The sequence below is a fragment of the Bubalus bubalis genome, chromosome 1, assembly GCF_019923935.1.
Source record: "Bubalus bubalis isolate 160015118507 breed Murrah chromosome 1, NDDB_SH_1, whole genome shotgun sequence".
Classification (NCBI taxonomy): Eukaryota; Metazoa; Chordata; class Mammalia; order Artiodactyla; family Bovidae; genus Bubalus; species Bubalus bubalis.
In genome coordinates this window covers 118,567,647-118,580,156 of record NC_059157.1, presented here as the reverse complement: position 1 = coordinate 118,580,156, position 12,510 = coordinate 118,567,647, and the positions used below count along the sequence as shown (strand labels likewise).

At 51.6% G+C, this 12,510-nt stretch overlaps 1 protein-coding gene across 1 annotated transcript; it reads right to left on the bottom strand.

The window, feature by feature from the left end:
* Window positions 1-2,704: 2,704 nt before the first annotated feature.
* CPN2 (carboxypeptidase N subunit 2) lies at window positions 2,705-12,211 on the bottom strand. The gene is made up of 2 exons (XM_006041527.4): window positions 12,058-12,211; window positions 2,705-4,630 (listed from the first exon to the last, which is right to left on the bottom strand). Exon 2 carries the CDS (start codon window positions 4,619-4,621, stop codon window positions 2,975-2,977), a length of 1,647 nt encoding a protein of 548 aa, XP_006041589.3. The 5' UTR covers window positions 4,622-4,630; window positions 12,058-12,211; the 3' UTR covers window positions 2,705-2,974.
* Between the last annotated feature and the right edge of the window lie 299 nt (window positions 12,212-12,510).

Genomic DNA, 12,510 nt, shown 5'->3' with positions numbered 1-12,510 from the left:
ATCCTTCTGATGGAGATCTGTGATGTGTCTCCTGTGTGCTGGGCGTGGCCATCCTTTCCCCAGACAGTGGCCCTCACGACCAGGTGGAAGCCAGTGGTCGGCGCAGCCTGGACTTGGACCAGTGCAGTGAAAACAAAAGCACTGGGGGCCAGCACCACGGGACCCTCGGTCACTCAGGATCTCCTCCTTTCTGGGGAAGCAATGTTCCCCAACCTTGGAGGAGCTGGTCAGGATTATTATTAAACCAGATGCTTTGGAGAACTGGACCAAATGAATCTGGGAAAGTCTATTCCTTTGGTAAATCTGCCAGACTACCTTCCATCACCCTAGACTAATTGGTTTGACTCTCAGGAAGCACGCCTTTTTAAAGGGGCATCACTGGACAGGACAGGATGGCAAAGTTGTACTTTTTTGCCTAAAGCTGGCATCTTGCTCCTCCTTTCCCCTTAAATTCCACCTGCCCATGGTCAGTGGCTTCACTGTCTTCCCCATCTCCCAGGAGAGAAAACTGAGAGTCACCCCACGTATCTCCCTCCGCCACCCCTCCCATCTTCCAGTACCCACCCCATCCCTGTCCCCCTCACCAAACCCTTTCTTGGCCTCAGGGTGTCTCCCCTGCTGGGAGGAGTAGCTGCCAGGGGCACCCTGAGGCTCCACTATGTCTGCACTGAGCATGATCCCGATTTCTCATTTCCATATTTTTAATATTAATTCTCAAATTAATGGGTACAAGGCAATGCCTGTATTGTTTGAATCTGCATTTCTATAATTCACATTTCAGTCTTTTAATCCATTTGTGTAGGTACTGTTCAGGTCCTGACAACTTTTCATTCTATCTCCTTGGCGCCCCTGACACTTGGGGCTCCCAGCCCAAGCCAAGCAGGAGTCCTCACTGTTTATCCTGCCTCTTGCTGTCAGACTTCACAGGCATAAGCCTTCCTTTACATAAAGTTCTTCAGGAACAGCTGGGCATCCATAATGAATATGCAGCCTGCTCGCTGTGCCCCTCGAGACTCCAGCTAGCTTTGCAGCCTTGCTTGTCTTTCCGTCTGCTTTCCAACCAGCCTGTTCCAGAGGCCTCAGCCCTGACCTCACCACTCGCCTGTCTCCACCCCTTGGCTCACGCTCTGCTTGCACAATCTCAAGGCTCAGGGATCCAACACAGCTTCCGGAGGTCTGTGCTCGTCTGACCTCTGCCTCCCCTGTACTCTCCAGCACCTGCTCGGTGCCCACCCCATCGAGCTTGTGTTTTCATCCCAGACACCCCCTGTCTTTTCTTTTCCATCAGACCGTGAGCTCCTGGAGAGCCTGCTTACATCTGATTCTCTTCTCCCAACCCCTGAACTTCAGCCAAGCCTGTCCACGCTGTAGGTGTGGGCGGGGAAACCGGGCAGGAGGCTGGGCCATGGTTCAGTCCAAGGAGACCAAGAGCTTCTCCAGGCTGGGAACAGGAAAGGAGATATGGACAGAGGACACTCAGAGGCACTCAGTGACAGGCTGGGCATGAGGACTAAGGGGAGGAGAGGCTGGAGACCACTCCCAGCTCCTGGGCTTGGTGACTTGTGGGGCAGGGGTCCTGGAGGAGCTGGGGACAGAGTCTGGCTTACACGTGTGTGTGGCTGTCCTGATAGAACACAAGTTCCTGAGCAGAAATATATGTCACCATGGAGCCAAACACCAGGCCTAAGATGGAGATTTGAGACAACTAGAGAGTAGCCCCCAATCGCCGCAACTAGAGGAAAGCCCATGCAGCAACAAAGACCCAGTACAGCCAAAAATAAACAAACAAATAAATTAATTAAATTATTTTTTTTAAGATGGAGATTTGAGGTCATCGGCATAGAGGTGGGATCTGACTGCAAGGATCTGCATAGGGATTACCCAGCGAACCCAAATGACAGCCAACCCGAAGGCGACCAGCATGCAGGAGGTGAGGGGAAAACTGGTGGGGGGTGCAGCCAGGCTTGGGTAAGAGGGTGGTGTCCTGAGAACTGAGAGAGGACCATCGCTGTGAGTGAGCAGACCCTCACTCACAGTTCTCACTTCAGTTCTGAGGGTCTCACAGGCACAGACCCTCAGAACTGGAGGGCATCCGTCCCCGCCCCTCCTGGCTCGCTCCTCAGGGAGCAGCCGTCCTATCAGCTGAGCAGGCAAAGCCACGGCGTTCACGCTCCCCAGGGTCCCTGTCACCTGATTTCTCCTGGACGCCCTGGAGGTGGGTGTGAACAGCTTGAGTCCTCCTCAACACCAAGTCAGAGCTCTACCCCACCCCTCATCTTTCTCGTCAGCTCTGCTTTTATCCTCTCCCTTTTTCTTTTTATCAATTAAAACCACATTTCCATATGGTAGTGTGTATGTTTCCATGCCTCTCTCTCTGTCTCACCCTCTCCTTACCCACCCTCCGTGACCTTGTCCGTAGATCTGTTCTCTATGTCTGCATCTCCATTGCTGCCTTGCAAACAGATTCATCGGTACCATCTTTCTAGATTCCATGTATATGCATTAATCTACGATATTATATTGTAAAGCAGTTATCCTTCAATTAAAAAAAAAAACCCACCACGTTTTGAGTCAGAGGAATAGAAACAGACATTGGCTCTTGAACCGGATGTCAAGAGAGGTTGGCCCCCATTTTGTGGAAACGGAGCCTTGGTATCTCAGAGTGGAGATGAGACAGGGGTGAGAATTAAATAACAGAAAAACATCAGGGGAGCCGCATTACTTTATTCTCCAGACCACAACGCAGCTTTGATGGGTGCTTTGCAAAGCTTGCAGAAGGTCCTGTTAGGTATCATTCTCAGACCAGGGTAATGAAGGAGGCTCTGGGTGGTGGAGCTGGCCACGCCCCCTCCTCCACCTTGGAGATGCAACTCCACCCCTCGCATCTGAAGAACCCGCTCAGCTCCCCTCACCATTTCTTGCCCAGTTGGGCCCAGAGGCCATCTGCCTAGGGTCCTGGTCCGTCTGCCTGCACCTATGGCTCCCCTGCCAGAGCCTCAATGGACACAGTGACCCTCACAGAGCCACAGCTGGACTTCAAGTCCCACTCCTGACTGGCATTGATGGGTAGTCCTGGGGAGCCCAAGCCCTGCCTGGGGGACAGCTGGACGTTCAGCCAGCGACACCGGGCCTTGTCACAAGCCACCACCACGGTTCCCTCAGGATTGCTGTAGGTGCACCGGCTCCTGGCCGCCCTTTCCTCCGCAACCAGATCCCAGGCACCCCCTGGCTCCCTGTCGTCTGGCCCCAGAGCAGCCTGGAAGCCCAGGTGGTCCCGGGTGATGGGGCACACCAACTGCTCCTCCTTCAGCGCGGGCACCACCTGGCCCTTGAGGTAGGCAGGACCGGCACAGTAGGTCTGGATGTTGAAGAGCCAGTCGCTGTACTGATGCAGCCAGCTAAAGAGATAGGCCAGGTGGCAGTCACACTGCCAGGGGTTCCCATACAGGGCCAGGTTGAACAGGTTGTCATTGGTGTCGAAGATGCCCTCAGGGAGCGTGGTCAGGAGATTCCTGGAGAGGCTGAGCAGCTCGAGCTTGGACAGGTTCTGGAAGAGGGCGGGGTGCAGGACCGTCAGGTTATTGCTGCTCAGGTAGAGCTTGACCAGCCCCTTGAGGCCTCTGAACACACCGGCCGGCAGATGGGTGAGGGCGTTGTGCGAGAGCGTGAGGGACCCAAGACTGGTCAGGTTGGCAAAGGCTGCCTCGGGGACTGTCTCCAGCTGATTGTGGGACAGGGACAGGCTGACCAGGCCGGGGGACTGGGCGAAGAGGCCGGCAGGCAGGGTCTGCAGCACATTGCCCTGCAGGCTCAAGAAGGTCAGGTTGGGCAAGGCAGAGAAGACAGACCCAGGCAGGTGACTGATGGCATTGTGCTGCAGCCACAGCTTCTCCAGGCAGGAGAGCTGAGTGAACACTTCTGGGGGCAGCTCGGAGATGGAGTTTCCATCTAGGAAGAGTTCCTGCAGGCTGCCCAGACGGCTGAAGAGCCCCCGGGGCAGACTTGCCAGCTGGTTGTTGCTCAGCCTCAGGGTCTGCAGGCGGCCGAGGGGGTGGAAGAGCTCCTCGGGCAGGTAGGCCAGGAGGTTCTGTGCTAGGTTGAGGGTCTTAAGATATCTCAGAGGCTGGAAAAGCCTCTGGGGCAGGGTCTGGAGCCGGTTGCCCTGCAGCTGGAGGGACTCCAGGCCATCCATGTGCTGGAAGAGGCCCTCGGGCAGAGCCTCCAGCATGTTGAAGTTGAGGGTGAACTTGCTCAGCGAGATCAGGTTGGAGAAGATGTCGGCGCTGAAGTTGGAGAAGTTGCCCCCGGTGATCTCCAGATCCTGGAGCCCCGGAAGGCCCCCGAAGGCATCCGGCCTGAAGTGGCACACCCGGGTGTTGAGGAAGACCACCTTGGTCAGGTTGGGGCTGCTGCTGAAGGCCCTGGAGCCTACCACAGTGAACGAGGTCTCCACAAAGATGATGTCTGTGGCGTGTGGCGGGATGTCCAGTGGGACAGCGGCGAGCCCCTCATCCGAGCAGAACACCTCCTGGATGAAGCAGTCACAGCCCTGGGGGCAGGGCAGGGTGGGCCTGGCCAGGAGCAGGAGGCAGGCCCAGCGCAGCCAGGCTCCGGGCGGCATCTCCTACACCTGAATGGGAAAGAAAAACAGAAGCGGCACCTTCATCGAGGGCAGGCAGCCCAGTGACCAGCACACCCATCAGAGAGCCAGGAGCCTGCTTATGCTTCTGATAGTTGTTCTCATAGGGCCTCACAGCAGGCTTGCAAGGTCAGCAGGACCATAGTTCTAACCTCCTGACAGCAAGGCTGTCGCCTGTGGGTTACTGTCAGGACCTAGACCCTGGTCTCCTGGACTAGCCATGTTCTTTCCAGATTGGAGGGAAGAGGTGAAAAGTCAAAGTGAAGTCGGTTAAGTTAAGTCACTCAGTTGTGTCCGACTCTTTGCGACCCCCGTGGAGAGCCCACCAGGCTCCTCCATCCATGGGATTCTCCAGGCAAGAATATTGGAGTGGGTTGCCATTTCCTTTTCCAGGGGATCTTCCCGACCCAGTGGTCGAACCCAGGTCTCCTGCATTTCAGGCAGATACTTTACCATCTGATCCACCAGTGAAAATGAAAGAGGTAGGAATAAGACCAAAAGGCATGGAAGAAGGGTATGAAAGGAGACCATGGGTACTGCAGAATTTTTAAGATAATACGTAAGATATGGGCAGATTATTCCTGAGTTGGAAATTTTTTTTTTTTTCACATATTTTATTTTATTTTATTTTTTTTTAAATTTTATCTGAGTTGGAAATTTTTAAACCATAACTCTTCCTGAGCTTCCAAACCTCAGCACATTCCAGAACCTAATTATGAGGAGTTCTTCCCATCAGCTCTTTGCATAGCTGAGGCTGAGAGCGGCCAAGGGGATATAATGGGCTCTTATCTTGAAATGAGTCTGTGTTCTCCTCAGCACTGCCGTCAAAATGCTCCCCTCACCTCACCAGCACCTTGGAGCCCACAAAACTTTCCAACACTATGTGGACAAGAGGTCCCAGAGGCACATATTCTACAGACCCGTAGGTATTTGTTTGGGGGGGGGGGTGGTTTGCTTTAAATAAGGGAAGGCAACCAAGTTTATAGTTCACTAAATATACAATTTTTTGAATGCCAGTATCCATTCACAGGTCACAAATTGGTGATACAGCTTATAATCCTATTTCCCTTGCCACTCAATTTTTTTTTTTTAATGTATGAACCACTAGTCCGCATATTGACACTGAGAAATAGCACATTAAATGTTTCCAGATTTCAGGATGACTTAGGGGCTTTGGGCTCACATTCTCACATGACAAGACCAACGGGGGCTTAATTGCCTCATTATGGGGTTTGCACCACCAGTTCACTCTTGCTCCCACCCACATCAACATGTAGGTGGCGCATAGTGATTCAAGTTGTATTCATTGGAATCCCAGCTCATTCCAGTGTTCCAGCTATGTGACCTTGGATATGTGTTTCAACTTCCTTATCTGTAAAATGAGAATAATAACCATGTGCTAACTATGTTGGAATAATCGGAGGATTAAATGAGTAAATATAGGTAAAGGTTTTAGGACAGTGTCTGAAAGTGTAATTAATAAGCTGTGTTAACTATTGTTAAAGGGTGCAAACCACCATCATTACAGAAAAGATTATTTGAACACCAAAAAAAGGAGGAATAACAAAATGCCCTTTGGATAGAATATATTTAGCTTTATTTTTTTTTTTTTTAAACTTTACATAATTGTATTAGTTTTGCCAAATATCAAAATGAATCCGCCACAGGTATACATGTGCTTTAAAGACAGAAAGAAGGAAAGGCAGAAAAAAGAGAAAACCCTCACACAATATAAATCATAATTTTTTTCAGTTTACCTATCCTCAGCCAAGAGCTCAGTTGGCTCCCTTTTGGGGAGCCTTGGCCCCAAGCACCAGAGAAGGCAATAGCACCCCACTCTGGTACTCTTGCCTGGAAAATCCCAGGGACGGAGGAGCCTGGTGGGCTCCAGTCCATGGGGTCACTAAGAGTCAGGCACGACTGAGCGACTTCACTTTCACTTTTCACTTTCATGCCTTGGAGAAGGAAACGGCAACCCACTCCAGTATTCTTGCCTGGAGAATCCCAGGGACAGAGGACCTAGTGGGCTGCCATCTATGGGGTCGCACAGAGTCAGACACGACTGAAGCAACAGCAGCAGCAGCAGGCCCCAAGCACACTTTGCTGGCTGCCTCTCTGCGGCCCTCTGCTGGCTGCCTTCTCCATCACAAGATTCAGCTTGGGCCAAAGGGCTCCACAAGCAAACACAGTGCTTTCAAAAAGCCGCCTGAGACCTCTTCCCATTCAGACACTCAATAACCCTCAGTTTTCCCAGGAATTTTTCTGCCTCATCAATAGAGAAGGAACAATTTCTCCCTAAGAAAGCACATAAGTCCCTGGAGGCTCCTATGTAAGCCACAGGAAGTGGATTTTATACAGTGGTTGGGAAGGTCTCTAACAGTGATGGCACCAGACTGCCACGCAGGACACACTAGGGAAGGGACAAGCCTCCTGGTCCTACCGCCCCCGCCCCCAGACCAGAGTTACAGAGCTCAACTTTAGCCTGAGACTTTATCCTCTCAAGACTGGATGCACAGAACACAAATAAGAAGCAGAGGACCTGGCTAAAGAAGGATGGGGTAGCCATGGTCGCCTCCACTCACCCACTCATATCTGCCACCTGGGCTGCCCCCCGACTCTTACACAAACCCCTGGGGATCCTCACAGAAGGCTTCCCTGACCCCAGGAAGGAGGTGCCTGGCCGTATCTGAGCAACCTAGCATGGTCCTCTGAAGAATGGATTCTCCAGCTGTCTTTTTTGTGAGAAGATAGAGTGATCGCTGTCTAGCGTAGCGTCATCACTCTATGCTCAGCATCCAGCACAGTGTTGATGCACGGTGGGCTTGGCTAGAGTTTCTTGAACCAACTCCTCCACAGTTGGGATGAGCAGCGTTTGGGGCAGAACTGCCTCTCCCTGGAATGGTTCCAGCCTGGAGAGAATGACCACAGCCAGGCATGAACATGGCCCTGAGCCCTCCTGCCTACACCCCTGCCAACCAGAGGGTAAGAGAGGAGCAATTCTTGTCTGTAACATGCTGTGATGTTACCAACATGCCGGGCCTCTTCCTGCTAACCCCTTCAGTCTTTGCTTCTCAAAGGGCAGTTTCCAGGAGAAATCCCATTAGAATGGACACAAAGTCCCCAGGGACCATCTGGCCAACCTCATCAAGAGAGAAAGGCCAGGCTCCCAGGGGTCCACAGCGGGCCCTTGGTTAGAACCAAGATCTGGTCTCCCTGATCACTCCTGCTGGAAGAGCTGTGACCAAAGCAGGAGGTGCCCGTGAACGAGGGGTCATGGGGGACTGTGCCCCACCTACCCCACTCCCTGCCTCTAACTTCTAACCCACTGTAACTTGGAAATAATACCCTTTATAACTTTCCAAAAGAACACATAACTAGAGAATTCAAGACTTGAGTCAAAACTATGGCATCAGAGGCACAGAAAATCAAGTGTAAACAAATCAGCTTAGGCTCAAGCACGGGTGGGGGAGGTGGGGGAAGCCTCTCTGATATAGGGAGCTGAGCTAAGGGGCGAATCCCACCTGCTAGCTCCTAGAGCTCTCATCATGATCCTTGGCAGATGGAGACATTCCCAGAACAGGGAAACCAGGGCTTCCAGAGCTAGAGCGACTGGGAGCTATAGTTAAGAAGTGCGGGCCAGAATCTATCCCCGTGGCCTGAGCTTTCAGCCAGGTGCTTGCAGCGACACCACAAGGCTCCTGGAACAGGCAGACCCCTCCTCACATTCCCGAGACCCCCAGTGAACATAAACAAGGGACCTGGCCTGGTCCCTCCTCTTCCCACCCAACTCTCTCCGGTACTGTGAGTAGAGAGCCCACAGTTGCCTTAGCACCCCACAAGCCTACAGGCATGCACTTCCATGACAAGAGTTAGCTTAGGGAAGATGAAGCTGGGATATGCCCCACATAAGCCCTGGGTCCTGGGTCCCTGCAGCAGGGTTTCAAATATGGTTGAAACCTCTGGTTGGGCATATCCCTTTGATCTTGCAAACTTCTCACCCTTTGGGGTGCCATGGTAAGAGGAGAGCCAGAACAGGGCCTCAAAAGTTTCAGGGCAAGATCCTTGTGCCCCAGTCTATTGGGGCGGAAGGAAGTGGAGGATAGTAGTCACAGTGAGAACACTGATGGTTTCCAAACACTGATGATCCACTCCCAGCCTAAGACTCACTCTCACATCCCTCTAGAATGGCTAAGAGTTTGTGCTCTAATGTGAGACCAGTCTGGGTTCAAATTTTATCTCCACCCCTTATTAGCTGTGTGGCCTTGGCTGAATTACCTAAACTCTCTGTGCTTCAATTTCTTTATCTTCAAAATAGCAAACTTCAACACTACCTTCCTCATGGGTTCTGAGGATTGAGTAAGAAAACGCACTGAAAGCTCCCAACCCAGAGCTAGGCACAGAGAGGACTCCCAGTGACAGGAGCTCAGGCCAGCCCCAGCTCTGGGCTGAAGTAGCCACAGGAGTCAGCTAAGGAGAAGCGGATGGGATCATCCGAGCGCCTCGCTGGCAGACCCGAGAGAGGCCCCTTTAAAAACTTTCTGGCTCTTTCCTCCCAGCCAGCGGAAATGGGTCAACTGTTTTGTGCTTGGTTTAGTGGAGCGTGGATTCTGATGGCTCTGGTCAGGATGCCCTGGACTTGGGCCCCTTTCCCAAACCACCCTTGAGAGCAGGTCACCAGGGACTTAGGAGACGGGGAATATCCCTGCCTAGGTACCTCGGAGGCTGGCACGGAGGGGACGCTGGGGCAGCAGCCGGAAGATTCTAGCTTGTCACCTGACAAACCACCTCTGCATTTGTGCAGAGAGCAGCAAGATGCCCACAAAAATGTTCCATGCTTTCAGCAAGCCACAGAAGCCTGGCTTTTTGAGGGTGGGGGATGTAACTGGCTGCAAATGGACTCTTCCCTCTTCTCAAATTGCTTTTGTGTTGGTACATTTCTGTGTCATCCACCACAGAGCCAACCCTCACTCCTTCCAGAGGGTGATGGGAGCTCAGAGCCCAGCCCCTCCCCCCAAAAAAAATCCCCAGGGGCTTGCCCCTTGACTGGGGTATCTACATCAGGGGCTGTCTCACCAACACGGTTGGATTTTGCCCTTGGGCTCCAGTACATCTGGGGGCAAGAAAAAGGGCTTCCAAGGCTCATCTGGAGCCCCTGACTGCCTCACCCAGGTTCCTGGGACCCCGGTCTCCTTTGTTCTCAACCAGAGAAATAAGCCAAGTGGCTGACGCTGGGGGAACAGGGCTGGGCTTCTGCCTCAGGCCCCTCCCCACCAACCAACCCCACCCCCCACCCCCCAAAACACACAGTGAAGTAATCCCTCAGAGTCCCAGTTTCCATATTTGTAAATAGAGAACAGTGGTGAAAATAAAGTCCACATTACATACTGTTAGGGCTATTGTGGCAATTAAATGAGATAATTGGCCGTGGGTTTGTGATACTCTGATATAATAAATGTATATTTGGTCTTCCTCTTGGTTCCTGGCACAGAGCTCCAGAAACCTTTGGAATATCCTGAGTAATAAGACAGAAATGTCTTTGCTATTCATAATAAGACCCTTCCACCCACACTGGAGGCTAAGTTAATGAAGTGACTCAATGGCTTCAGATTATACACAAAAATATTTGCAGCGGTTATCACTGACGAACAGAATTAATTGCAGGTGATTCTCATTTTTTCCTTTTGCTTAATCATATATTTTCAACTTTAAAAAATAATAAACAGGCATCACTGTTGTCATAAGAGTGAACGTTATTAAGAAAATCATATAAAACATGAAGCATAACCAAGCACACAATAGGTGCTTCCTTGATTTCTTTCCTTCTTTGCAATTACATTGCAGAGACTCAACGAAATTTGTCTGTCTACTGTGTCATAGCTTCTTTTTTTTTAATTTTTAAAAATTGAAGTATAGTTGATTTACAATGTTGTACCAATCTCTGCTGTATAGCAAAGTGGTTCAGTCAGACATATATAGACATTCTTTTTTGTATATGCTTTTCCATTATAGTTTCTTGAAGAGAAGGAACGTTCTGAAGTAAGAGCAGGTTGTGAACCTGGCACTTTCCTTTCCACAAATGCTCCCCATGGGCCCCACCTCTGGTCCTTGATTACATAGTCCCCTCCACTTTAGAAGGCCCACCCTGACCTCTCCCTATTGCTCCCTGTCCCCATTCTCCCCATCCTCCAGGACAGCATAAGTCACATTTCCTCTGGGAAGCCTTCCTTGCCTGCATCTCCTTTGGGTCCCTCAGGAACTTGTCTTCTATTGACCATGTGGGTCCTTCTTCTCTGCCTTCTAGTCAGTTGCACCACCTGACTAGGAGCCTCTGGGATGGCGGTGGAGAGGCAGAGGTCTTGAGATCGCAGCATCCCTTACCTGGCCGTGCACCCCAGTACCTGACTCAAAGTTGAGCACAGATAGGCGCTCAGGCCCTGGGTGCCGAATGGAACTGAATGTGTTTGCGGCTCTCGTGAGCCTGTATCTAGGGCCTTGGTCTTCATCCTGCTTCAGGGATTGGGGCGCTATTGGCGCTGCACCCTGTGTGCAAATTCTGATACCACTGCCTACTGGCTGCGTGGGATTGGGCAGTTCACTCCATTTCTCTAGGCCTCAATTTCCCAATGCCTGGTTAGAGCCCATCCCTTAGTATTAAAATTAGCACTCAGTTGGATGATAATATGCTAAATTAGATGGTAAATAATAAAGCACTTAGTACAGTGCAGGGTATATAATAAATGTTTGACTAAAAGGTAGCCACATGCATGTTTTATTTCAACTTTATCATCCAAACCAGGACACTTCTGAGATTAAAAGAGTTGCTATTGATAATTATGGGCTTCCCTAATGGCTCATTGGTAAAGAATCCACCTGCGATGCAGGAGTCATGAGTTCTATCCCTGGGTCAGGAAGATCCCCTGGAGAAGGAAATGGTGACCCACTCTGGTATTCTTGCCTGAGAAACCCCAAGGACAGAGGAGCCTGTCAGGCTACAGTCCATGGGGTTACAAAAGAGTCAGTCACGACTTAGTGACTTTGTTGTTGTTCAGTCACTAAGTCGTGTCTGACTCTTTATGCCAGAATGACAGACATAAACAAGGGTGGCGTTAGGCCAAGTGGGACATGTGGTCACACTACTTATCCTTCCCATTCACTGGAAGCTCCCTGAGCACAGGGACCAGATCACCCTCATCTCAGAACTCCCCCACCACAACCTGCCTCCAGTCCCAATGCAGCACGACCCTGGCTGAGCAGCCCTCAGGGACTTCCCCTACCCTGGCACAGAGGTGCAGCCTGCCTGGAGTTGGGGATATGCTCTGAAATCTGGGACAAGTGGCCAGCCCATCTCCTGCCCCTGATCTGGGACCCCAGATTCCTCCCATGCCCCCATGTCCCCTGTAGTCTTGCAGTGACCATACCGTGAGGGGCTGACAGGTGGGGACCAGCTGCCCTGGCTCTTCCTCTGGAGCAGAAGGGCCTCTGGGGTGGTCAGTGGTCAGCACGAACCCAGCAGCCCTGGCGCTGATCAAAGTTCCAGGGAGAGGTTCCTCCCCTCACGTGGCCTGAGCATTCCTGGAATGTCACCAGCGTCACAGGACAGCAGGAGAGAGTCCAGGCAAGGCCTCTGAAGATTACAAAATGACCCTGAACTCTTACCACGGACAGATCCTTGTTGGGGCCAAAATCCAGCCAAGGTTACAGGTTTGGCATCTTTAGGACCCCAGGGGAATCCACCAGGCCCTAGAAAGTTCCCAGTAGGTTGCTCTGGGGTGAGCACTGGGATCAGGGGTTAAAACTTATATCCCTACCTGTGCAAGCCAGGCTGACCACAGCTGGGCAGCCAGCCGCAGGCACCTGCAGACTCCCAGTGC

Bases quoted from the DNA above. Each gene is read 5' to 3' on its own strand.
- CPN2 (XM_006041527.4), bottom strand. From the start codon at position 4,621: ATGCCGCCCGGAGCCTGGCTGCGCTGGGCCTGCCTCCTGCTCCTGGCC.